The sequence below is a fragment of the Scardinius erythrophthalmus genome, assembly GCF_964197995.2.
Source record: "Scardinius erythrophthalmus genome assembly, chromosome: 17".
NCBI classification, from domain to species: Eukaryota; Metazoa; Chordata; class Actinopteri; order Cypriniformes; family Leuciscidae; genus Scardinius; species Scardinius erythrophthalmus.
In genome coordinates this window covers 22,981,196-23,008,108 of record NC_138237.1, presented here as the reverse complement: position 1 = coordinate 23,008,108, position 26,913 = coordinate 22,981,196, and the positions used below count along the sequence as shown (strand labels likewise).

General features: G+C 36.8%; 1 protein-coding gene across 1 annotated transcript in view; it reads right to left on the bottom strand.

Annotated features, from left to right (window-relative positions):
* tenm2b (teneurin transmembrane protein 2b) overlaps positions 1-4,695 on the bottom strand; it is a gene marked incomplete at both ends in the record, with an annotated part of 221,512 nt that extends 216,817 nt beyond the window's left edge. Inside the window, one exon of the mRNA XM_081391712.1 lies at positions 4,470-4,695. Within this exon, the coding sequence (XP_081247838.1) occupies positions 4,470-4,695 (226 nt within the window). The remainder of the gene's footprint in view (positions 1-4,469) is intronic.
* Positions 4,696-26,913: the final 22,218 nt, after the last annotated feature.

Here is a 26,913-nt window from a genome sequence, read left to right as displayed (position 1 = left end):
TCAGGAAATGTCTTTGAATACTCAAACTCGGGAAATAATGGATTCCACAGTCTCAGTCTCCGTAGATCCTTGAAACTTAGATGTAGACTCATAGATACACTGAACTTGAATGAAGACTCACAGATACATGGAACATAGATGCAGACTCGGTAGACACTAGAATCATCTCGAGTGAGGAAACATGGAATCACTCACCAATGATCTTTGGAACCAGTGACCGATAACCAAACTTGACCCAGAACATAACATCAAGTTACATTAATACCCGGCAGTGAGTGCATGTGAGGGAGCTGAAGAGGCTGGTGATGAGGTAATGATGAGGAGATGGGGTTCAGCTGCGGTGATGAAGGAAGTGAGTGCAGGTGTGGATCCAGGTGGATGCTGGGAAATGTAGTACGTGACAGGGCCAGGGAAAACCAGGGAAACCGTGACACTAATAAGTACGGAGTAATTTTAATTAACATGTACTTACTACAGAATTAGGGTTAACCATAGTAAATACATTTATCATGTGTTACCAAAATTCTGCATATCAATTATCAAAGATAAAAAATAATCGATTTAAATCCATTTTAAATCCATCCATTAAAAGAATGTTGAATTGTTGAATGACAGGCTGATCTGATGAGACAGTCATGAAATCAGAGACTATCCACTTGACTAAATCTGATCAGAAGTGGTCACCAGCGATGCATCTGCCACATGATACGTCCATACCAAGTATAAACAGTAATCCCTCTCGTCTGATCACTTCTGATAGGATCATCTGAGCTGGATGTTAATCTCAGGTGGAAGCAGGGTCATAGAGATTGATATAGTTGCCGCTTTCCTCCAGATGTACTTTCCTCCATCATCATCTCTCCCACTTCCCCGTTCACCCACATTACCCGTATACTGTAATCTCAATGTTCCGCTATGTTAGGAGCAGCTCTGTTTAGTAAGGGCTCGGATGGAGGACGATAAGCACATGCTACCAGATGTTGTGCTGGAAAAAAGTGCACTAAAGGGACCATAAGGGGGTTCTGGGCTGCCTGAGAGGCAGAGCACTCCTTCCCGCAAATGTCCATAACGAGTGCTCCCGTACTTCCGAAGATCCCTCGCCATATGGCCTTTACTGAGGCAAAGCTGTCTGCAGAGCCCTGTAGATCTAATACGGCCATGGACCACCAGCTTGGCGCGTCCTACAACCAAAAACTCCTCCCTAAGCCATATGAGCATAACCATGGCGAGTTTGTTCAGATGTAATGTGGAGCCGACTACAGCTGGCAGGTAAAAAATAAATAAATAAATAAACATGGACCAGAAACCTCAGGCTACTGAAAGCTAGAGACTGCTAGTCCTGGTTCTGTGTCTATCATTTTCTCTCTCTATGTCTCAGTCTGTCTGATCCACTCTGAATATGAGGCAGCAGTGTGTAGTTCGGTCTCACTGGTTTGGGCTATTTTTACAGCACACAGTGAAGGAGAAAAGTGACGACAAGGTCACCTCTTGCTTTAGGTAGATGAAACTTTGCTATAATGAGATGTGGGCACTGCTAGTGGGGCGCATCTCATCTCAGACTATTAAAAGATTTTCATGCAATCTTTGAACTACACCTGAGCCAGCATCTATGGAAAAAACACAGAAGCCTGTGGAAAAGGGGGGAAAAAACACTGAATGACAGGCAGTATCCCTCTCCTGGACATTCCCAAATCAAAACCTGACAAAAAAACGCTTCAGGCTGTATTGTGAGTTTGGCTGAGTCTCCACAGAAATGTTGTGCTACAAAACAACCGTATGTTGATTCTGGAAACAATCCGGACTGAGAGTGGAAAACCCCAAATATAATCAAAAATAATAATAAAGGGTAGTCGATGAATAACATGAGTTTGTTTTATTTAACATCAAGACTTGTGGTTCGCCTTATTTTTAGCGTGACCAGTTGATTTTTATATTTGATCATTATTTTTTATAATTATATAATATAATTTATATAAATTATAATTTTATAGCTAATTCAAACACCTACGTATATAAATACCAACGCATTCCACTACCGTTCAAAAGTTTGGGGTCAGTAAGATTTTTAAGTCTCTTATTCCTCTATGTCTCTCATCTCTTCTGCTTACCAAGGCTGCATTTATTTGATAAAAAATACAATAAAAGAGTAATATTGTAAAATATTATTACAATTTAAAATAGTTTTTTTTCTATTTTATTATATTTTAAAATATATTTACTCTGTATAATAGCAAAACTGAATTTTCAGCAGCCAGACTTCAGTGTCACATGATCCTTTAGAAATCATTATAATATGCTGATTTGCTGCTCAAGAAACATTTCTTATTATTAGCAATGCTGAAAACAGTTGTGCTCCTTAATATTTTTGTGGAAATTGATACATTTTTTCAGAATTTTTTTAATAGAAATGTAAATGTCTTGACTGTCACTATTGATCAATTGAACCCTTCTGAACAAAAGTATTAATTTCTTCAAAAATAATCTTACGGACCACAAACTTTTGACAAAATGTTTGAACAAAGGTTTTTTTTTAAAAAAAAATCATATGTTAACACTGAGATGTTCCATATACAACAGTTTTTGTTACAATTCTAATTCTTGAATCTGATTGGTTGAGAGCCTTTTCCAGCCATTCCCCTAGACATGACAGATCCGTGCAAACCTGCTGCAGTCTGTGTCATTAATGTTAATCAAAGAAATCACTAAATGCTCTTAACTGAATAACATTTGTAGCTTAATAAAATATAAGCTATATTCAATTTATAAATTATGCAGTGAAGACTGTTAAGTGTTTAATAATTTTATTTCATTTCTGGACATTTCCTGTTAGATCAAATATTTAAAATATATTGTGTTTATGTTGTTTCTACATTAATATGGAGAATATATGTGAAAATTTTACAATATAAAAATGTATTTAAAAACTTTAATTTTAGGTGTGATTAATTACAGATAAATGTCTGATTAATCAGTTATATATATATATAAGCCACTCAAAGTATTTTGACGAGATGAAAATAGTAAAGTTAGTTCATATACTGAAAGGATGAAAGTTCCAGATCGAACACTGCAGCTCACCTCTATTATCTCTTTATCTGATATTGACAATCCTGGCTTAAGGTGTGTTTGTAAGGACATCTTTCAACATGGCTCAAAGTTTTTAAAACTTCATGTTTTCAATCAATTTTATGTGCAGGAAAATAAGGTCAGTTGGTCGAACCGTAATTATAACCGGTTAACACTTCATAGCAAAATCAATTTGAGCAAAACAAAACCTGGCAGCACAATTTTCAAAAAAAAAAAAAAAAAAAAATTCAGTTTCTAGTTTTTTCCACCCAATTGCAAGATTGTGTTCTTGGATGAACTGACCCTAACAGGCAAATAAAGTCATGGCTAAATACCAGACAGAACACAACTTATGTCAGAAAGAAAATTATCTGTAAAAATTCCCGGTTGTGATTAAAATGAAGACAAAACAGATTGAAAGTGCTCAATGATACTCACATGGCAATCATAAAATCCCTCCTGATATAAATGGCCTTGATGTAAAATTTAAATGGCATATCATTTTATATTTTAATAACAATCAAATTACATAGATGAAGGGTCCTTCCATGTAATTTCAAGGACCAAAAAATAATAATTTTAGCAACCACGGTCTAATTTATTCAGGTTCATTTAGTAATATAAAATAAATCCTTTAATTTAGCTAGTTAATTTATCTTAAATTAGTATATTTAGTGAGTTTCCCCCCCTTTTTCCAGAATCACTCTTCTCCAGTCCGGTTTGTATTTACCAGGTCAGTGTCACTTGCATGAAAGGAACAATAGCTTTCAACAAATATTTGTCTTGAAACTTTAGCATACTTCTGTGCACACAGATCAAAAGTTTCAATAGCTGCAAATTAAAACTTACCACAGAAAAACTTCTCTGATTTTATTACAGGGGGATTATGTGGTTTAAAATGGATAACGTTCATCCATGATGGCATTTGTGTTAAAGCCTCAACTAATGAGAAAACTCTGACCTAAAGACTGATGTATCCAACATGCACTTAAGAATTGCACATACTATACACTCTATTTGCTTTAATACACTCTATTTGCTTTAAACCTGTATTTATTATATTGGATGAAAGCGAAAAGACAAACAAAAACATAAAACAAGTAAAATTAATTCAAATTGAAATCCAGTCATTTTAATAGGAATCCATGCTATCGGGAACTTCGCATGAGGACAAAAGATTTCCCTTCACACATTTCACAACGGGTCAAGTTGGAAAAAAAAAAACAGAAAAGCTGTTTGGTTTAAAGGTGATTTCTGTGTGACCCGTGCTTTATACATCTCTGAAAATAGACAACAGAATTTGGTCGAAATGTAGCTAATGTGATGTACCTGTAGTATAGCTGCCATATTATTTACCATTACGATTTCTTTCATTAATATATTAATTACAGTAACAGTCTTACCTTGTCTGACATACTCTTCTGTCTGCTGGTGCACCAACTCCGCAACACATCCTCCATAGCGCAAGTGTCCGTCCTGCTGGTAGGCCTTCAGCCTCTTGCTGGAACTGTATGATTTCTGTGACACCACATGGCAGTTCTCATTGTCCAGAGAGCATGTAGCGTAGTGCATATCCTTTCGGCACGGACCCCGTGTCAGAGAGCGCTGCTGTCTGTCCTTCAAATCCATCACTGCAGAAGCTGACGGACAATTATGTCAATTACCTGCAGAAGAAGACACAGAGGAAATGTGTGTTGTGGGTTTAGATTTATTTTAGGGGGGAAAAAAATAAGAAAAAAACAACTACAACAACATCATCACAATTGGCTTTGCAATGTGCACTTATGCTGCTTTCACTTGCTATTGGAAATTTCCTACTTTTTGAAGTTGTGATTACAAGCTTGTGGCATTCAATTGCTTTGTTGTCGGAAACAACAATCATGGTTTATTCTTGCCACGTGGTTCATTCTTGCCTATTTATTGGGAAAATTATTATTAAAGCCAATATGATATTTAGCTTCCCATTCATTGACAACAATATAAACATTCACAGCGTTATCTAGATATAGATAATTCTGGAATTTCAGTCTATTTTTGCAGTGTACACAACATAAAATATGCTTCAAATGATCATTCATATATGTAAATATGCATTACTTTAATGACAAGACAAGGCGATGTAGCTGTTACGGAAAAAACTAATAAAGAATGCCAGTCACAGCAGCAATCGTTCTTCCCTCCGCTCTGTTTAAAGTTTATGGCTCGCCCAACTCTGGAACTTCATCAAAATGATCCCTGAGCTTCCCAGTTGTAAATAAGATTTCATATTCACGTCCAATTTTTATTTAGGAAACTCGTATTTACGATCCGTGTTGGGGTAACGCATTAGAAGTTACGCAAGTCATGTAATCAGATTACTTTTTCCCACGTAACTAAAGTAATTTTTTACTTTACATTACTTTTAAATTTACAACAAAATATCTGAGTAAATTTTTCAAATAAGTTACGCAAGTTACTTTGTTTTCCCATTTATTAACTGACACCTCCCCATGTTGAGAGAAATCGGGAGTATAGAGGTGTTGTGTGGGCTGTTTAAATATGATGGTTACTGTAGTTCTAGACTAAATGAGAGCATTTACTCATTACACTTGAAAAGATTCAGTATTCCTGAAAATAAAAACAGTGAAATGCAACTTCAGAATATTGTGCAAAACTTAAATAATTAAAAGTTAATTTACTCAAATATAATCTCACTTTATTAACCAATTTATTTGATACTGACCTTCAATGATCCAATTCAACCATACAAATAAGCAAAAATGACTTCAGATAAACATCACCTGTTTACATATTTTTTGCAACATAAGTGTTGAACAAGTGTTACATTTCCTTCAGCCTGAGGCTTTTTCATTTCACTTTAGGTGTGAAAGGGCCTTCACATTTGCAAAAAAATAAAAAAATTATTTTGTTTTTTGTTCTTTGTTGTTAAAAACTAACAAGCAAGCCTAGCCCAGGTTAGAATAAATATTCCATTCAGTTGTCCTATGTGAACGCCCCATTGCATGTGCGTATGAGGGATTTTTTTATGTACAAAATACTATAATGTGCAAGTGAAACAAATATGCTTGTTGTTTTCAACTAGGCCTAGTTGAAACATTTCCAACGATATACAGATATGGCACATCCAATCTGTAAGGTGTTATCTATCCCTATTTTGTTAATGATGATCATATTTCATAAAGTATACAACCAAACACTTCTACTTTGTCAGCAATTTAAAAGTAGAACCCGCAACTTGGTAATACAGTATATGCATCACAGAGTACAAATACCAATCTTTTAAACACCACCTATTTAAAGTCAGTAGTGTTTTAGACAGTGTTAACTAGCTAGCTACTAGATTTGCTTGTTATTATTGGTAGAATGCAACATTTATTTAGATAGCAATTTTCACAATACACATAGTTTCAAATCAACTTTACAGAAAATCATTATGTTACTGTTTATTTTAATACCTTCATGTCGTATTTAGCAGATTAGAGGTGGAGGATTAGTTCATCTTTTGCTATGATACAAGCAATCAAGCAGTTGAGATTTTATAGCGTATCATTTTGTGTGAGTATACTGTACTGTATGTATGTGAATAAAGTTTAATATACAACCAATTTTATAAAGAGAGTTGTATATATTGTTACATTTTGCAATGAAATAAATCAGGCAAATGAGAGTTGCAATATAGTATGTATCGCTTGAGTGTACTTTATATATACAAATAATGTTGGATATAATATATATACACTTTATACATTGAACTGTGCGATAATACAGTATACATTTTTGCAATGTTATAAACAATCACACAGCTGAGACTTGCGATATAGTACACAGTACATTTTGTACATTTTTTACGTGAGTAGTATACTGTAATCATTCACTTAAATGTATATATCCTCTGCATTATCATTCAAAAGCATTTTGATAGCAGCAATTTTCCTAAAAATGTTTACATTGCCAAGACAACATGGCAAAAATGCAAAAAATGTCTGCACTCTGGAGATAACGATATTTTATATTTTTAGAGTGCAGTCCTTTTTTGCATTATTGAATTGATATATAGGTCTTAGCACCTAATTAGCTGGGAGAACGCGGTGAGTGTTATGTTTCAAGACAACATGATGATTCCATGATTTTCCTTTAAAATTGCACTTTTGAAAAGCTTCTATAGAGGGATGCACAAATGCAAAATGGAAAATTTGTCTATCTGTACCTGTTAAAACCAACAGTTGCTTCTCTATTAGCAAATTCCCAAGCTACAGATATACCGAATGCCTCACTATCAGCTGTAGATCAAGCCGATAACCTGTGAAAACTCTGTAAGCAGATCAACCATTTATGTCACATTGCAGGAAAAATGCAAATCCAAAACATCACAACAATATATCAAGCCTCCCAAACAGAATGTGCTATCTTCAGCTCGAGACAGACGTATCCTCATGATGTCTTATTATCAGGTAGAGACAGAGAGACTATCACACCCTCCCACTCTACATCTGTGTTGGTGTGCTGAGTTAGCCAGGCATGGGAGCCACCGGAGGATCCAATCAAAACATTGAATCTCTGGCAGAAAGCCTGTTGTTTAGGACATCATTTAGTCGTGAAAAATACCACTTCAAATGTTACATACGGGAAAAACAAAGGCAATGAAAGAGATACTACACCTCTGTAAATTGCCATCAGGTCTTTTAGGACACATAGCTCCACTAAAAAACTGTACAGCAAGGCCAATGTTTTCACTTCAACGTTCGGCTCAGACTGGATCCGCCTCCCTCAGGCTCAGCATCAGTCCTCAGTCACACCGGCTCCGCCGCAGCCTTCCGGTTCTCCAGTTCCACCCCGGGGGTCGTTGTGGCAACTCCGTCGCACGGTGTCGCACAGATCCATCAACCCTTCGTCTGCACCCAGGACTCCTTCCCCCTCGGCATCGTTTCCGTTGTTCGTCCCCAGGGTGGCGTTGAACTTTGAACCACCATGGCTTTTGCCTTGCCTTGGTGGGTTTCTGGGTGTCATCCTGCCGCCGTCTCCTATACAAAACCTCCTAGTTTCTACTACCACGTCTACTCCTCCCTGGTCAAGTCCCTCTTCTGCATGCCTGTCTGTTTTCCAGCCCTTCGCCTGCTCCTCGTCCGCATTTTCCACACTAGGTGCGATGGATATTCATTTGATCATTCCTTCTGTTAGTCTTTTAGCTCGTTATCTCTATATATTTAGGCTCCTCATTTTTCTGCCTCATTTACACACAGAAAAACATGACACTTGGATTATGAATTTTAATTAGGTAAAGCACAAATAACTTAATGTGATCTTTTGTTTTTCAATTTTGATTTTATCCATTGATTCAGAAATAAGGTCTGTAGTTTAGTATTTACACATTACAGAATCAAAACTCACATTTAAAAAATAATATTATGATTAGAAAAGCCCACAAATCCTTTAAGCGACCATCTCAATTAATTTGCTAAGAGAAAACATTGAGTTTTCAACAAACAAGTGATTGTTTTGAACAAATATTAACTTAGACATTATTAAAAACATTATTTTAGCTAAAGTATGTGTATACTGTGTGCCTTTTGCCCCATGCTGGTGAGCCTTTTACCTGTGTGGGGGGTAAAAGACCCTCCTTGCCACCTCATACATTTATAAGATTTTCAAAATTATTTATTTTCACACAAAATCTGTTGCTCCATCAATGTTCAATACTAACATATATTTTTTTTCTGCAATCATACACTGTGGGAGTAGTGAAAAGCCCCATTGTACCCTATGTAACACTCAATAGTCAAAGTATGACTTGATCGAGGTCAACCAATACAGTTTTCAGATAAACACGTTCAGAGTGCAACTACATCCAGTGTATGTGCTTTTTAACATTTTTAAAGGACAGGTCAAGTTTGCAGCATTGGAGACGTTGCCTACAGACACCGCTTCAACAGCGATCCATACACGTCAATAATTGATACAACCTCCCTATCCATTTGGGAATCTCAGTGGCACAGAAAGGCAGGCCGTATTGGGCTACTCAATTAAAGATAATCTGCCAAAAACCATCTTGGGCAGAGAAGCCTCTTAATCAGTCTAGATACAAAAGGCCACAGTGAATGTCACGCTGAGACTGACTGGTGCTTGCGCCTGGAACAGGGTGACCAACTGTTAACTGTGACTGTTCAATTAGAAATGCTTAGATCAAGCGGCGGGGAAGGGAATGATAATTATAGCAGGAGAAGCAGGTGGAGAGAGTGGAGAGATTTATAACGGTGTGAGAGGTTGGTGGTGTGATGAGGAAGAAAAGTGCCTGATGGGTCCAATTTAAAGATAGAGGGAGAGTTCAACTAAAAATGGAAATCCTCTCATCATTTACTCACCTTCATGTGTTTTGAAACCTGTACGTCTTTTCTTTCATCCTTTCATGATACATTTTTATTTCCACCTTATTTTATGTATCCACTTTATTTTGCAACACAGAAGTACGCTATTTTATGCGAGACTTCTGATGCATTAATAGCTATAAATAACTAGAAGAACAAAAAAGTGCAGTGAAAAGGAAAACTACTTGCACTACAAACCAGTGTGTTTATGATAATAAATTTTATTAAAAAGCGGCATAACAGACTGTTTTTGTACAGGTAAAATAACTGGAAGTGAATAACACCAGAATAACTCCTTGGTCCCCATTCAATGTATAAAAAAGAGCAGCATGAACATTCAGCAAAACATCTACTTTTTGGATCCACAAAAGATATAAAATTATATGGGTTTGGAATGAAGTAAGGGTGAATAAATGATGGCTATTTTCATTTTCATGGTCCTCTCTCATTCATTTTGATTCATCGTTCACTCTTAAAAGCTGCCAAAAGCTGTAAGTTGTATTTAAAGAGATGTGTTGCATTATAGAAAAGGGTTTTAAAACCGTTGGATACACTGTATTTTATGTATCATAAAACTGTTTCATATACTGTATTGACACATATACCCAATTTGACACAAAACCATTTCATAAATGCAAAAAAAAGAACTATATTTGAGTATCCAGGGTTACAGGGTCTGAGATGGGGTAGAAGATGAAGATTATTCTCTAATGAAAATTGTAATTTCAGCAAAAAATGTCGCAAATGTAGGAACTGATATTAGCCAGAGCTGAGAAGGCAATACATTGTGCTGCTCGTCCTCTTCTGGAATTACAATCTCTGAAGAACTTTCCAGGAGAAGAACAGTGTCTATTTTCAACATGGCAAACTCTATGTCAAAATCTCCTCCCACTCTGCGGGCACCGGAGGCGATGTTCAGCTCTTTTGTGCGGTTCTGAAGTCTTTGAAGGTAAAGTACCGCGGTACAGAGCATGTAGCCGGAGCGCAGTACACCCTAAAGCGAGCACAGAACCATTTTGCTAAACCTAAAGCCCTGGGGCTGCTATGCACTCTGTCTCCTGGGCTGGGATAGATCAGGAGAGGGACGGTGGGGTTTTCTCCATTTATTTTTACTAGCATCTCTTGTGGACGGTTTTTATGTGAAAAAGAAAGAAAATAACAGCTCTGGAGACCCTAAGAGATGTGCAAAAGGGCTTAACAATTGGAGAATTGGAGAACAAACAGCTTAGCTTGTGTTTCAAAGCTGATCTAAGAATCACCACTTATACTTTGTTTCTCAGCAATCTCCATCACACTCTCTTTTCCTACTTGCTCTATGCTGTTATTTATTACTAAGAAAAACACTCCCTCAGAACGATAAGCCCCTGCTGGATGTGTTAACTGTGTTACTGTGCTATTCTGCTACCACAAAGCATCTGCCATTGATGGACATTCTAAGTAGCTGTATTTATTGTGACAAAATAAAAATAGAAGTTGTGAAATACTTGTGAAGTTGTGAATATATATATATAATATGAATAGCTTATATTTAGTTATGATATAAAATATATGATAAATTGGTAATTTAATATTTCAGGATATTATATATATATATATATATATTGCAAATACAGAATTATATTAATAGATTCATCTTGTTTAATTAAAAATTAATCACTAATATTAAATTATAATATAGAATATATAGAATTGAATTTTTATTATAGCTATATTATAATTAATTCATATTTAAGTATATTTTAGAATACAAATAGAATTTGCTAATATTTAATTGTATTATAGAATAAATATAATAAAAACACGAATCACTAATATTAAATCATAATATAGAGATGATACAAATATGAAAAGTTCATATTTAATTATATATACAATAGCTATAATATAAATGTAAATAACACATTTTTAAGAATATTTTAGAATAAAAATATATTTTGCAAATACCGAATTTTATTAATAGATAATCACTAAAATTAAATTATAATATAGAATAGATAATAAAATATGATTAGCTAATATGTAATTATTATAATTCATATTTAAGTATATTTTAGAATATAAATGTAATTTGATAATATTAATTACATTATAGAATCATTTTAATAATAACATGAATCACTAATATTAAATCATTGTATAGAATAGATAATAAAAATATGTATAGTTCACATTTAATTATATTATAGAATGGCTATAGTAAAAAAAGGATTCCATTCTTTTTTAAGAATATTTTAGAGTAAAAATATATTTAGCAAATTCCGAATTTTATTAATAGATTCATATTGTTAAATAAAAATATGAATCACTAAAAAAAAAAAAAATTCATGAAACATGAAAACCTCCTGAACGTGCTAAATCTGTCTGCTTAAAATACAATAACTTTGGGAGAAACATTTCAGTGAATAACAGCTATTTTTCACGAAATTACCAAAAAGTGGGCTGAATACCTCAGTTTGCCTCTCTCTGTCACTCATCACGGCCCTCTATTATCTCATCCAGCATAACCCGGCATTTAGCTCTCCTGTGAATAACAAATAACACTTCAGTCCCGTTTCAGCAGTGCCAATACTAACGTCTGAGCAGCGTGACGAAACCTGATTTTACAAGAATACACTCACATACACTTGTACGTTGTAATAGTTTTAACACTATGTTTCAACAAATGCGGAATTAAAGGAAGAGACAGAGATCAGGAGAAATCGAGATGCTCTTCGGAGGTGTTCTCCCACTGGTTGGCTCTCACTCGACCGCAGCATGAGTGGCTGTTACGAGGAGCGACTCTAATAAAGACTGAGGCAGCGCTGAGAAGTGGCTCACACACACACAAATAGACCTCCAGTACTGTCTAAGGGCTGCTCCACTGGCCACTTCAGCCTCCTTCTTCCCAAGCCTGGATAATAGGGCTGCTCTCAAAACACATTATATTCCATGGCAGGCGGGCAGCACAAGTGGCCAGAGAGGCCTGTACTCTGTACTCCCAAATGCCATAAAATTAGAATGCAGACACGACATGGTGCTTCAACACACACTCTGTGCGCATCTCTTTCCCTTGCACAATCTCATTATTTGCTCTATTCACAACATGGAAGTGTATTTTTCACTCCAGCTTTTAAAAAATGAGAATGGACAGAGCTTTCTCGCTCTCCTTTTCCGTTAATACTCCTCTAGCTTTTTCAGTCAGCGCATTCTGGGGGAATTATTTGACCATTATAAATACATGGACAAAGTAAGACAGAGCACACCGTGTCCTGGTAAAGTCCAATGAAAGCCAGCCCAATTAAACATTTGGACTTATTTGACTAACACTATAGTTTGTGGTATGTTTTTTTTTTTTTTTTAAGAAGTAAATACTTTAGCCAGGGCCAATTCAATTAATCAAAAGAGACAGTAAAGACATTTATTCAGTTTAAGACCAGTATCCGACACTGCGCTCATGTACTCATAATCATTAAAAATTATACATACCAAAAACCGATACCACACAGCGCGTGTAGTGTTTGCGTCCAGACAAAGAAACACTGACAACAGAGCAAACATAGAGCAGAATGGATAAATCAGAAAAGGATGTCTATGGAGTAAATGTATCTAATTAACAGAATATTAAACAAATAGCTGCTGTGCGCAAGTTGATAAGCAAAACCCGCGGAGTGGATTGAGCGCGATTTATGTATGATTTATTATGTGATTTATGTATAAAGAGTGGTTCCCTACATTTTAACAGGAAGGCAAATCGTTCGTACCATACGTTTTACCCAAAGTTGAACAGTTTTCAATTCTTATGGAAAAAGAAAAAACAGGGCAAATGAATTTGTGAAATATTATTATGGTATAGTGTTACCAAAATGCATCAAGTTTGCCTAAAAGAACACAGAACGTTTTAATATTTTACGCCCTATTTATGCGTGGTAGGGAGCAGGTGTACATTCTTTTGTACCAACAAACATTTTAAAAATATGAATACGCCTTTATGAATGATTTACACAAAAACGTGTTCTGCTCATGTTTCATGAATGAGGCCCATTAAAAGTAATGAATTAAAGGTATAGCGGAGGATTTTTTACTTCCGGGTGGATCACCTATACTATTGGTCCTCCTAATTGTCAATCATTCTGGTGAATCAATCAAACTTTTCAAAAAGTGGAGAGGGCGGGTCTTATCTAAAATTCGGAAAGATCCTCCGCTATACCTTTAATGTATTAAATAAAAAAAGCAAATGTAAACAAATGCATAAACTTTTCAACTTAAATAAATAAATAAGATATAAATACATATTTAGACAGAATAAAGAATAAATACAAATACATTTAGAAAATGTTTATTAATTTTACTCTTATAAACTGCATTTATTTGTCAATTTAAAATGTAATTTATTTTCAATTTTATTTTTACATTAATAATTGATTTCACCATTTAAATGACACTTTTAGTCCACCATAAAATAAATATGAGAGTATTTATTAAATAATAAAGTACTTTGATTGGTTTAACATTTTTGGTTAGTATATAATTGCCATTCATAATTTTGTAGACTATACTAGTCAAGTCAAGTCAAGTATATTTGTATAGCGCTTTTCACAATACAGTATCAAAGCAGCTTCACAGTATTAAATCAAGATAACACAACAAGGTTTGTTTCTAGTGGAAAAAACGTCCACGTTTGGTAAGGCTGATCAATAGTATTTATTGATTGATTAAATTAAATTAAATGTCCCCAACTGAGCAAGCCAAAGGCATATACTATTATTCTAAAATGTCAAAAACAGCAATAATAAAGAATAAGTAGGTGAATCAAAATGTTTGGTTGTGCATGCATAAGTAAAGTCTCTTTAGTTCTAAGTAGCAACTATCACCAAATCACCACAGAAGGTACAGCAGATCACAGAGATTTGCTTGGGTAGAATTAGACCCAATTACTGCCTCTGCAAAACACGAAAAATTTGGTTGTTTGCCACTAAATTAACAGATTTATATGCCGGAACTGTTTTGGTTAATTAGCATTTATCAGATACTTTTCATCCAAGCAACTAAAGGCGGCATCTCACTAAAGCTGTCTCGAACAACTACAGATTGTTGTAGAGATGTCACACCTACCGACTGTTTTTCACTGAAATCTCACCCTTTTCATTGGGAGGTCTATCCAAAATCCCTCACGTATTGCAACGGCCCGATTTGGCAGCAAATCAATGTGAAGATAAGAAAAAAAAAGAAAGAAAAAAAACTATTGTAATAGACTGAATTAGGATTTGGATGTGTATTCGTCCCTTTGGGGCCATTATAAGTCATGCGCCGCTTCAGCAAGAAAAACATTTATATTCAATAAAAACACTTACTGCTCAGCCTAAAACACAGACTGCTCTGCCTCTATTTTATTAGTCATTTAAGTGTAGGAGATATTGGTTATGCAATCAGAGTATGTGATTTGTGCGGAGGAAAAAGTTTGGATCAGATCTGAGCGGCACAATGTGCTTGTCAGTTCTTCAATGTGAGAAGAAGCTCACTGGTCACTGCCAAGGCCACGAGAGTCTGTCCCAGCCACTGCTTGTAATAATATCAAGCATTCTAGATGTTGTGATTTAGTCACAAGGCCATTACCTCAGCAGGGAATTGAGTCACTGGGGTTGTTAACGTTCCCCACTGAGAGACGCTTTCTCTGATTCTTGAATGGTTATGTAAATGAAGCTTCCAATTGAAAATTGGCTAAAAGAACAGCAGCCTCAGAATATACCAATTGTAGGACAGTCCCTTTGGAGCATCCTTGGTTTAAGTGATTTGTTTAAACTGCCCAGTTGTTAGTTCATCTGTACTTGAGATTATTCTACCACCTTGTATTTGCATCTCCCATCCTTAACCAATTTCAAGATGCTAGAAATGCGGTCCTAGAATTCCTTAAACTGTAGCCTCCTGTATTGCAAGAAACATTAGCATGCATGAAACATTTTTTTTAAGTTTACAGAATTTCAGTGGCAGTACTATATTAAAGGCACAGTGTGTAAGTTTGACCACTAGAGGTCGCTTATTCAAAGCAATAACAAAGGCGTGGCTTGATGACGCTGTGAATCAGTGGCGTGCATAGACCTCCTCAGGGGCAAAAAGGGCACCATTTTTTTTAAACATTTATTTATTAAATAAATTACCTGTATTTAAAGCAGTACCCATCTGTCTGTTATGTTTTTAAATATTTTAATGACTTCCTCACAATTAATTGGAATATCTCGCTCGATGGAGAGCAGCAATAGGTCAGAGAGCCTCTCTTCATTACAAATGAAAAGACGTTGATACAATTAGAATGCATAACACATCAACCAAAAATAGGGAAATGATGATAATATTACTAAATATCACTTACTTTACCAAACAAAACAGTGAGAATCAAGAAGGTAATTATGAGGAATTCATGTTTAGTTTTGTTGATGTTGTAAATTGTATGTATGTATTCATGAAAGTGTTAGCTATCATGAAATCAGTAACACTTTACAATAAGGTTTCATTAGTTAAATTTGTTAACATGAACTAATAATGAACTGCACTTCTACACCATTTATTAATCTTAGTTACTATTCATTTCAGCATTTACTAAAACATTATTAAAATCAAAAGTTGTATTTGTTAACATTAGTTAATGCACTGACTGTGACATTACATGAACAAACAGTTAACAGTTGTATTTTTATTAACTAAGATTAACAAATACAGTAACAAATGTGTTGCTCATAGTTAGATCATGTTAGTTAATATGAATAATAAACAAATGAGCCTTATTGTAAAGTGTTACTATGAAATCAAAGATATAAATTCCTTACAATTTAGAGCTGGACATGGACTTAAAATTTCCTTTCACTAGATGTATTTCCCCAAGCTAATAACACTTGCTATGGCCTTGGATAAGAACGAATGACATTGTCAAACTCAGAGGGCTGACATCAAGTTATACATTTATTATAGATATTTTTCTCGATTGCTTAAACACATTTCTTGAAACTATGCCTCGTATTCTCAAACCTGTAAACACAAATCCATAACGTCTCACCCAATTCCCCAAACATCCTATTTTCAGGTCAAAATTAAGCTCTACACTCAAAACCATTCACTCTTGCTGAAAAACCGAACTTTGACCTCAGACAGGACACACAAGCCCTCACAAACACACACTACAACATAGTCTTACACACTGGTGCAATAAATTCAAAACAACATTTCCAAAACTGGTAAGTTATGTTGCTTGTGGTGCCCCCCCCCCCCCCTCCCCCTCACAAACCTTTTCACATGATGAACACAAAAGACACAACCAATGGATACATTGGCACATTTTTTATTCATTCATGTACTACACAGTACAATGCACACACCCACACACAAAAAGAGTCTCCTCTAATTTTTTATTTTTTTTTCATATTTACTTACTGTAAGATGTGTGTGACCATCATATGACAGTAAAAGAGCACACACAAACCATATTCTAATATGGAATTGTATTGGAATGGTAAAGAATGTTGGTACGTGACAGGAGGGCCTCCACTCAAAGAGACAATATGATGAACAAGTCTAAGAATGTTCCACATATGGTTGAAATACCATCATTTGCCTAGAAAGATAACATTCTGGGAGTCAAGACTATACCTTTATAGTCTTGACTCCCAGAATGTTATCTTTCTAGGCAAATCTTTCTCCTTAGAAAGGATGCCCTCCCTTCACTGTCACACTCTGCAGCCACTCTGTGTGACTGTATGACGGCTGGCCTTTTCTTGCAAGAAAATACACCTCATCAAAAACTACTGGAAATGTTTGTCTCTTATTCAGTGATAGAATTTTGTTTGCCACCACACCTCCCTGAAGGATCTCAAGGTGACGGTAAAGCGACTCAAATTTGGCCTTACTCGTAGTCGAGCCTCCCTCATAGTCATACCATTGATAAAGACATGGGCAACTAGAGTGGCTTGAATTTCATCGGAGACTGATTGTCTTCTTGCCCTTGCCCTTCCTATCCCGCCTCGATCTCTTCCTTCATGTCTTTCTGGATCCATTGGTCCTAAACTCAATAAACTGATTTGGGCCCTTTTATCTATCTATTGAAGGATCTGATTGATGTGTGTTAAATTTTAACTCTTAGTGTTTCCACCTGGGTAATTGTGTGGTAACTGAGCTGAAGATGTGCTGACTTGAGTGAACAATTTTGAATGCTAGAGCTTTCTAAATGACAACATGGTCTAAGCAATGAGAAATGAAGGGATTTGTGTGTAGAGTTTAGCAGTGACAGTTCAACAAATCTGACTCATGAGTCAAAACAGGGAATAGTGTTTATAGTTTAGTGAAATGGGTGTGCTTTTTGATAAATTGCATTATGGTTTTGAAATTTTAGTTCAAAAGCCCGGTTATAGTGTTTAAGCAATCGAGAAAAACTGTAAGCATTTTGAGACAAAAGGGGGAGGGGCTTGGACCAAGTCCAAGCTTATTCAAGTCCAACCCTGATATAATACTAAATTTAGCATTTTAATCTACAGTACATTTTTGTTAAATTTATACTATATGTCTTAGAAGTAATAATAATAATAATAATAATAATAAAAAAAACCTCTTCAATTTGGCCTTAAGTATCGCGATAGTATCGTATCATGAGTTCAGTGAATTGTATTGAATCGTGACATGAGTGTATCATTACACCCACAATAACACAATATGACAATATTACAACACAATAACCTTGCTTTCTTCAAACGGGTGTTTAGGACATTGCTGTGGTTTGAGGTGTTTGTTGCAATTTTCTGTTTGGGGAGAAAATAAAATCAGAGGGGCCTCTAGTTTCGTTGTATGAGATGAACGGTACATACTGTAGCACACACGCTGCTCTCCTTAAACGCACGTCTTTTTTCCTGACCTATCATTTTAGTCAAGGCCGTCCATACCTCTTCCAGGAGTCCTAATTATCTCAAAACAATTAGCGCCAATTTGCCGCCGCGCCACTGAGAGATGAGAAGGAAGCTCTCCTTCCTGTTTTGAGAAAGATTCAGAATGGCTGAGAGGGGAAGTTGAGGTCAGGAAATGACAAAAGAGCTAATTACAGAAGAGTACAGCTATTTCAATACTGTTCGCGTTTGGGGATGTTAGAGCAAAAAAAAGCAAACGGCTACAGAAGACATCAGAAGGGTCAAAGTCACAAAAGATCCTGCAATTCAGGCTGATAAACTTCCTGTGAGGTTTTACAGTTTCTGGCCCGCATTTGTGTGACATTTTTACAATGGATTTGCCGTCGATGTCACAGTTCATGCGTGATCTCTTTCAGCAGATGGCTGGAGGAGGTGGTAAATGTGAGTTTTACTGGCAAACATGTACCACCATGTGGGTGACTTTTCAGAGAATCACTCTATTGTATTGAAATAGGGTTGTTTCACCATGTACAGTCTCACTCCATGAGACATACTGTAGAGAAACTCCAACATGTCATCTGTCCCAGAGAGTCAATGTGCATTCCTGTACTTGATGCTAAAGACATATGGGAATATCAAACACAGCTCAAGTCACTGGGCGCAGCATTACTCAGCCACTGAACTGGTTACAGGTGAGCAGATGCATGAACAGAGCGGCTGAAATGAACCACGTAAGTGAACAGGAGATGCTCAGTTGCCGCGCACAATTTAGCAACTAACCAGCTAGTTCTGTACAGGAAGAAGCATTTTACAAGCTCAAACGAAATATGTTGTTCAAGGAATGTTCTTGATGTGCTCAGCAATATGGATTGTGAAGATCTGTGAAGCAGACTGTCACACAATTACACACACTCATATTCCTGTGGATCGCATTTAATGCCCCTAACACACGTGTGTCCACTTCCTGCATCAACAGTTACAATACAAGCATGTTATTACTCAATAATTCAATATTCAGCACTCACCCCCAGATAGATTAGTCTTTTTATTAGTCTATTAAGATTAAGATTTTTAGTTTTTGGAATAACATGAGGGTGAGTAAATTATGGCAATTTCATTTTTGGGTGAATGATCTCTTCATCATATATTTTATAAAGGTTGCATCATATCATATACCATTTACAACGGCCAGTGATGAAGTGATGCACATGAAAAAAAAAAAGCATTTTAAAGCATCCAGGTCTATATGAATGTGTGTGTGTGTGTGTGTGTGTGTGTGTGTGTGTGTGTGTGTGTGCGTGTGAGAGAGAGAGAGAGAGAGAGAGAGAGAGAGAGAGAGAGAGAGAGAGAGAGAAAGAGTGAGTGTTTGTGTGTGTGTGTGTGTGTGTGTGTGTGTGTGTGTGTGTGTGTGTGTGTGTGTGTGTGTGTGTGTGTGTGTGTGTGTGTGTGTGTGTATTTATTGATTTATACAAACACACACAAACCTACATTAAAGGAGAACTAAAGCTAGCGCAAGTTCTGCCAGGGAGACTCAATCATTTACGTCACTAATTGCCTTATCAACTACCCTATCATTTCCTTGCTGTAGTATAAAAGGGCAGCACTTACTCATATCTGAGTCCGCAGATGCTGTTGTTCCAGCCACCACCTCCCTCCCCACCACCACTAAGACGGATCTTCTCCTCCATCCTCCCCCATCACGACCACCCAGGTGTCCACTTTCACCATCCCTAACATCACTAGATGGGCTCTTCTCTCCAACCTGAAGTCTTCAAGACGCCCTCCCTTCCATCCACCCCACCACCACCAGAGGGCCCCCTTCATCGCCTCGGGGGTGAGCAGCGCCCCTGCCTTCATCTTCAGTCAGCAGTCGCTGATTCAATACCCCTGGAATTCGAGTCATGAACGGGGCCTCCGCCAAAGAATTTGATTGCTTGCTGAGCTTATTAATAAATGTCTATGCTACAGCATTAATTCTCCCGAGTCTTTCTGGCAGAACTTGGCAACTCTAGCCATTTCTCAGCTGATTTTCACTTTTGTTGTCGCATGTTTTATCAAAAAGGTCCCCCTACAGCTGTGGGGCGTATATTTCACAACACTGTCGTAAAAAAAACTCACTTGCGGCACCCTCCTCCCCCTTTCTACCGCTGCTCATGTGCATTTGTTATTATCAGAGCCGGCCAACTCTATCGTGTGGAGCTATGTCTACCGAGGTGGGTGATGCATAATACACAGTATCATAGAACATTACCGTGTTTATGTCGAATTGCCGTAAAGCAGTTCATGTTTCTCGCTCGTTCTCGCTTCTCACAAGACTTCCTATTTCCAACTTACTGGAACGTTAGTACCCATGTTGCAAAGTTGGTTTTTCGCCTGGGAACGCTAGGGGGAGCGGGGGAAGTCACCATTTTCACCAGAACAGGTTATTTAACCATCCAAATGATTTCTAAACGGTTTTAAGAAGTTGAAATAGTTGGCAAGTTCCCCTTTAAGCATTTTTTCCAAAATGGCTGTGGAAAGTGTGCCAGATGCTTTGACATAAGCTTTGCCAAGTGATAGTAACGGTAAGAATTCGGTAATCATTTTAAGAATATTACACTGGTCTCATTGAAAAACTTTAAGTGGGAGTAAATTTCTTTGCATAATCTGCACTGAATATTATGAAATATGACTATGAAATGTAATAATGCCATTGAATAGACTCAAATTCAAATCTCTGACACACGCACAATGTATTTGAGAATTTGTGATAATTGCTAGGAAACAGATCATGCTGAACAAAATGACAATGAAAGTAAAAGAATAACATGTGCTAATAATGAACAAACAGATGCAATGTATACTGGGAAATATTGTTACTGTGACCTTTACATCATGACTGCTATTGACAAAAACACTTAATATGTTTTTACCTCCTCCCTCTCTTACTCTCAGTCTATTCTAATGGACTCTCCCAGCATCTGAAGAGCAGGGCTGACAGTAATCAGATTTGTCTGTCCTATACAAGTGCTCAGAGATAAAAGCGTCTGAGACTTTCCACACTTCGACCAATTGCAAAGCAGTAGAAAGGCAGTGAGAGAGAATGACCTGTCCACTTTATCATTATCGCAATGTCGGTCACAGTACACTGACCAAATGAACATGGAAATAAAGAGAATCTGTGAAGCTGGTACTATCAGGCAGGTGCATTTGATGTTGGACTCAGCAGGTAGAGCACTTCCATTAAATATCGTCTGTCAGCAACCCCAACAAAAGAAGTCAAGCAGAGTCATCTAATGAAAACCCACTGAGCAAAAACTTCATTAAAATGTTAATAACCGTTCCGCTGAAACATTGTTTTGCCACCAACAACAGCTCCAAATTTGCTTGATTGATTGAAAAAAGGGGTTTCAGACAGTCAGCAACCAATTCACCACTTAAAAATGTATTATGCTAATCACTGCCTTTTCAACATTATTTAAATTTTATTTACATAGTGAAATGTGTCAACAACTACAATTGTTCCAACCAGTGAAATTACTTTTTAAACAATTTTTACACTTATGTTAACAGAGAAATATTAAAAATACACACTGGAGTACACAGCCACCCAAATGTAATAAACAAATTTGGTTAGTCTCCTTAAATCCAAAGAAGATCAATCTTAAAGCAACAGATGACCTAAAAATGAAAATTGTCATTATTTATGACCTGTTTGACTTTCTTTCTTCTGCGGAACACAAAATGAAAATAAATATCCAGTTTGGTGAATACAATACAAATGTTCACCTGCTTTTTCTGCACTAATGTAAAAGGTACATTTCTGGTCAGGTCATCCTACGACCATCTTGGAAACGCAGTTATAGCTACAGTCGTCCAAATACACCTCCTATGTAATCCACATCTCTTATCTTTAGTTAGATAGAATTGAAAAGTACCAATGTTTTTGAAGCTCCAAAAAGCACATTCATCCATCATAAAAGTAATCCATTCGACTCCAGAGGGTTAATAAATGCCTTCTGAAACGAAGCATTCGGGTTTTTGTAAGAAAAAAATTAATATTTAAAACTTTATAAACAGTTATGGTCGGAATTAATGGCACCCCTGGTAAATATGATCAAAAAATGGCTGTAAAAAATAAATCTGCATTGTTTATCCTTTTGATCTTTCATTAAAAAAAAAAAGCAAAAATCGAACCTTTCATTGAAGTAAAAGAATTTAAAGTGGGGGGGAAATCACATTATGTAATAAATGTTTTTCTCCAAAACACGTCAGCCTTAATTATTGGCACCCTTTTATTAAATACTTTTCGCCAAGATTTGAGTTTTCTTCTATAATGCCTGATGAGTTTGGAGAACACCTGATAAGAGATCAGAGACCATTCCTTCATACAGAATCTCTCCAGATCCTTCAGATTCCCAGATCCATGTTGGTGCTTCTTCTCTTCAGTTCACTCCACTCATCAGGTCAAGGAACTGGGACGGTCATGGCAGAAACTTTTTGTGTTGATTTTGATGTTTGTTTTAGATTGTTGTCCTGATGGAAGATCCAACCACGGCCCATTATAAGATTTCTAGCAGAAGCCGTCAGTTTTGGATTTATTATCTGTTGATATTTGATAGAATCCACGATGCCATGTAACTGAACAAGATGTCCAGGACCTCCAGCAGAAAAATATGCCCACAACATTAAAGATCCAATGGTATATTAAATTGTACACATGGGGTACTTTTTATCCTTGTGTGCACCAAACCCAACTAGCGTGTTTGCTGCCAAAAAGCTCCAAAAAGCCTGTGCCGTTTGAAGTTCCAGTCGTTTATTTTTGGATGAGTGAGGATGATTTTTCTTGAAACCCTCCCAAACAACATGTGGGGATGTAAGGGTTGTTTGATTTTTTTATTTGATTTTTTTAGAGCATCTGACTGAACATGAATCATTACATCACAGATTAGGCATTAGAAGTAACACGGTCACTTATAAGTTGTTGTACTGTCAGGTCCATATCTTGCAGTAAAAATCTGTTGCAAAGCCAGCGCTGCAATGCGACTGATTTACCAAAGACTCCACAGTGAAATGTACCGAACAAACAATCAATGCACTACTGAGACATTCACATATTTAGAATAAATAACCACTTTCCTAGCATTAGGATCGTTTGGAATGTAATGCTATTTTTAGTCCACTGATCCTGCATCTTCTGTTCTCATCTCACTAATCTGCCAGTGTTGCGATGATGAAGAAGTAGGCATTGATTTGATTCTGCAGAGGCGGTCTTTCGTCGCACTATTACGTCATAATGTGACAAAATTCATAACGAGTCGTTTTCTGAGCTTGGATTCAATAAAAGCTGTTTTTGGACTAACAAGGAAGATCAAGATTAAGGAAATTTCGATTTTTCAATTCGTGTCTCCAAGAGTTTTATGTTTTAGTTTTTAACTACAAGTATTTAATTTCACGAAAATGATTTTTAATAGTTTTGTATAGGTAACAATTACAACACTGATGGAATGAAAATAAATTAAATGCCCAACAATGCTATGTCCGGATATCCACATTCTTTTGACCATATAGCGTATAATTAATAATTACAGTTCACTTATAATTCAATGGTTGGTAAAAAATGAGAAGGCATCACCAGCTTCTCATGAGGAAATGTAAACAAGAGCTTCACACAGGTCCAAAAACCATTTGGAAGCACAGAAAGAAGTGGAGGATTAGCAGAGAGACCTTTAATATTGACGCAACCCTAAGACAAGACATTGATGGATGGAATCGGGATCAATTATTTAGATAGAGCTTTATACGAGAATGGCAGAGAATCCTGAGCTTCTAAAGGGCAAAATGGAGTGCAGTATAAAAGGGCATGATAAGTGATTATAGAGTAACGAGAGATGTGGATTAAGAGCATGTGAGCACAATAAATTGTGCAATAAAAGCTATTCTTGACTATTACCCAACCGTCTCTAGAATTTCTGTATTTGATACCCGGCATTCCATTGATCTAAAAAACAATCATCGGCCGTTTTCATCCACTTCATTTCTATGGAAATGTCTACATATTTCTGATAATCAAAAATTCATTAGAGTCAAAGAGAGAGGAAAAAAAGAAATCCTTGAGGAATCCTCTTTCAATTTCCACCCTTTCAACCATCCTCCGAACTCCTTACACTCTTTCCTCATAAATATTTAAGCACGGAACCGGGATGCTGGTATTGTGCCACAGGAGGTACAGAAGTGCGGTTCTTCGGCATCGATCAAATAGGTTCAGGCTAAATAATTAAAAGCTCACACTCCCCGGACAAACGAGGGAGGCTGCTGGCGGCTCTTTCTTCTACGCCGTGCTAACAATGGTCAGGCCCCAAATTACATGTGCACATGTGCTTTTTGACCTTTTCATGTTTGTAATGGAGCCTCTAATGGTAAAAATAACACTGAACAAATCCCCAGGCCGAGGCAGCCAATAAGGAGACACGAGGCAGATAAGGAAGGTGGGGTTTTGTGGGCCTCAGATAGGAGAGGAGGAGGAGATGAGGCCAATTCTGTGCTCTGCTGGTTCCTGCAGTCGGCGATTTGTTTTGGGAAGCACGGAGCGCACTAGACACCAAGGCCAACATGCTCTTAGTTTTAATCAAAGAGGAAAAGACTTGCCTCAGTACACTAATGAAATGGGGAGCAGCTGTGCTCAGGAAAGCGCAGTAACCACACATTTAGTTTGGCAGAATGTCTGCCAAAGGCAACTGTATATTTTCAGGCAGAGGGAATGTGTTTGAGGGCATTACAAGGACGTCTTGGCTAACATGAATCTAGTAATATCTGAGCATACGGTGAAATATCCTCACATGATTAATTATAGTATTATACATTTACTTGGAAAGTGAAAGTGGTGATGTGTGAAGTTTCAGAAAATGTTATTTATATGACCCTAAAATTAATGAAATAAATAGCCATAAAGTTTCACCAACATTAAACAGCATATCAAATACAGCATATCAAAACTGCATATCAAAAATAAAATGTCGACCCAGGACGAGCTATATGACTATCCAAGCATTAGGGGTGTTGATAAACTAAATTTACTCCATCTGTGATTTTGATCATCGTTCTGAATCTGATCCAGACGTAGTCTTTGACAAAATCGTGATTTTCTCAGCTTTTTGCTAAAAATATTGCCTTTTTTATGAAACTTACCCATATTCATCTAAAAAAACTTTTTTTGTTTGTTTTTAAAGCAGAGGTCTGTTCTTTCTTTTGATATATTGCATGGTCAGATATTCATACAAAGAAATATTCTGGGGGCCATGATTTTATTTTATTTTTTTAAATGATCAGAAACGCTGACGGTGGCTGGCAATTATTTTGTTATTTTTTTACGCTGGCGGGGAAAGAGAACATAATAACTTCCAGTATAAAATAGTAACATTTCAGCACTAATCTTCAGATTTCTATAAAGACAACAAACTATAAATGGAGCTGCTTTCCTCTTAAGTATAATGAGTAGTACATCTGTTTTCTCACATCAGCAACACCTACACACCGACTTGAATGGGAATAATTTAGTCCATTAGAAGACATTAACAAACTCTTACGAAGGCACTTCATGCGTCTTTATTAATCGGATCGCTATCAAATTGGGTGTGAACGTTCTATTTACACTTTTCTACTTGCTTCACAAAGCAGATTTTTTGGGGGGTGTGTGCAAGTGTAAGTTTAGGGGAGATAGAAGAGTGCGCTGCAAACTACCGAATGAGAAACCATATCAGCATTGACTCCAACCTGACTCCAGCATCCTGTCCGAATCATGGCTCACCGAGCTCCTGAAAATCAATGTGATCACTGAGATTCAGTCACACTTGCATCTACACTCTGCATTGCTCGAATGCGGTCTGGGATGGTCATATGTTATCGTGTAATACCAAGTGAAGACTCTGCTTCTTAATTCAAGGAACTTTTCTGATCCATTAGGTTAATAGATTCAACCACGAAATAAACATATTAAATTGTTAAATGTTAACTTTGACAGCCCTTAAAGTACATTAAGTACAAGAACCTCTTTGAAACTCCAGGAGACAAGTGCAAGACTACATTATATTCAGAAGAAAAAATTAAAAGCAGCAAACTTGTCTCCAACTGTGCTCTATTTCATCTCATTACCATCTAGGAGGAGCAAAAGAGATTTCATTGTGATTTGTCTTTCTTACGGGACTGCACTCGGACCACACACTTGCCAGACCCCAGCCGAACGGACAAGTCTTCCAACAAGCAGTGGGCAGAGAAAGAGAGAAGGTCAATACTCCCTCTGCAAACAGCACTTTTGTGAGGAGACAGGCATTAGCAAATGCAGATATACACGCTGACCAGGCTTCCCCTGATTAAACAGGTCAGGCTTGTTCTGCAGCGAAGAGTGAGAGTGAATTAGAGCTGCAGGAAAAGAGCTATCTGCCAGGCCTGATATTGATGGAGTCCCTAAGTAAAAAGCCACTGGCATGAGTCCAGCTCTCGGCACTATCCTCACGTTCAGTAACAGATGATTGACTGGATGAGGTCCAAACTTGGCACTGGACAAAAAGCCCGGCTAATCCACGGCCCAGGCCATGGCACTTTTCACTCCAATTAGGTCTTCAATCGAATAAACAATATAGATTGTT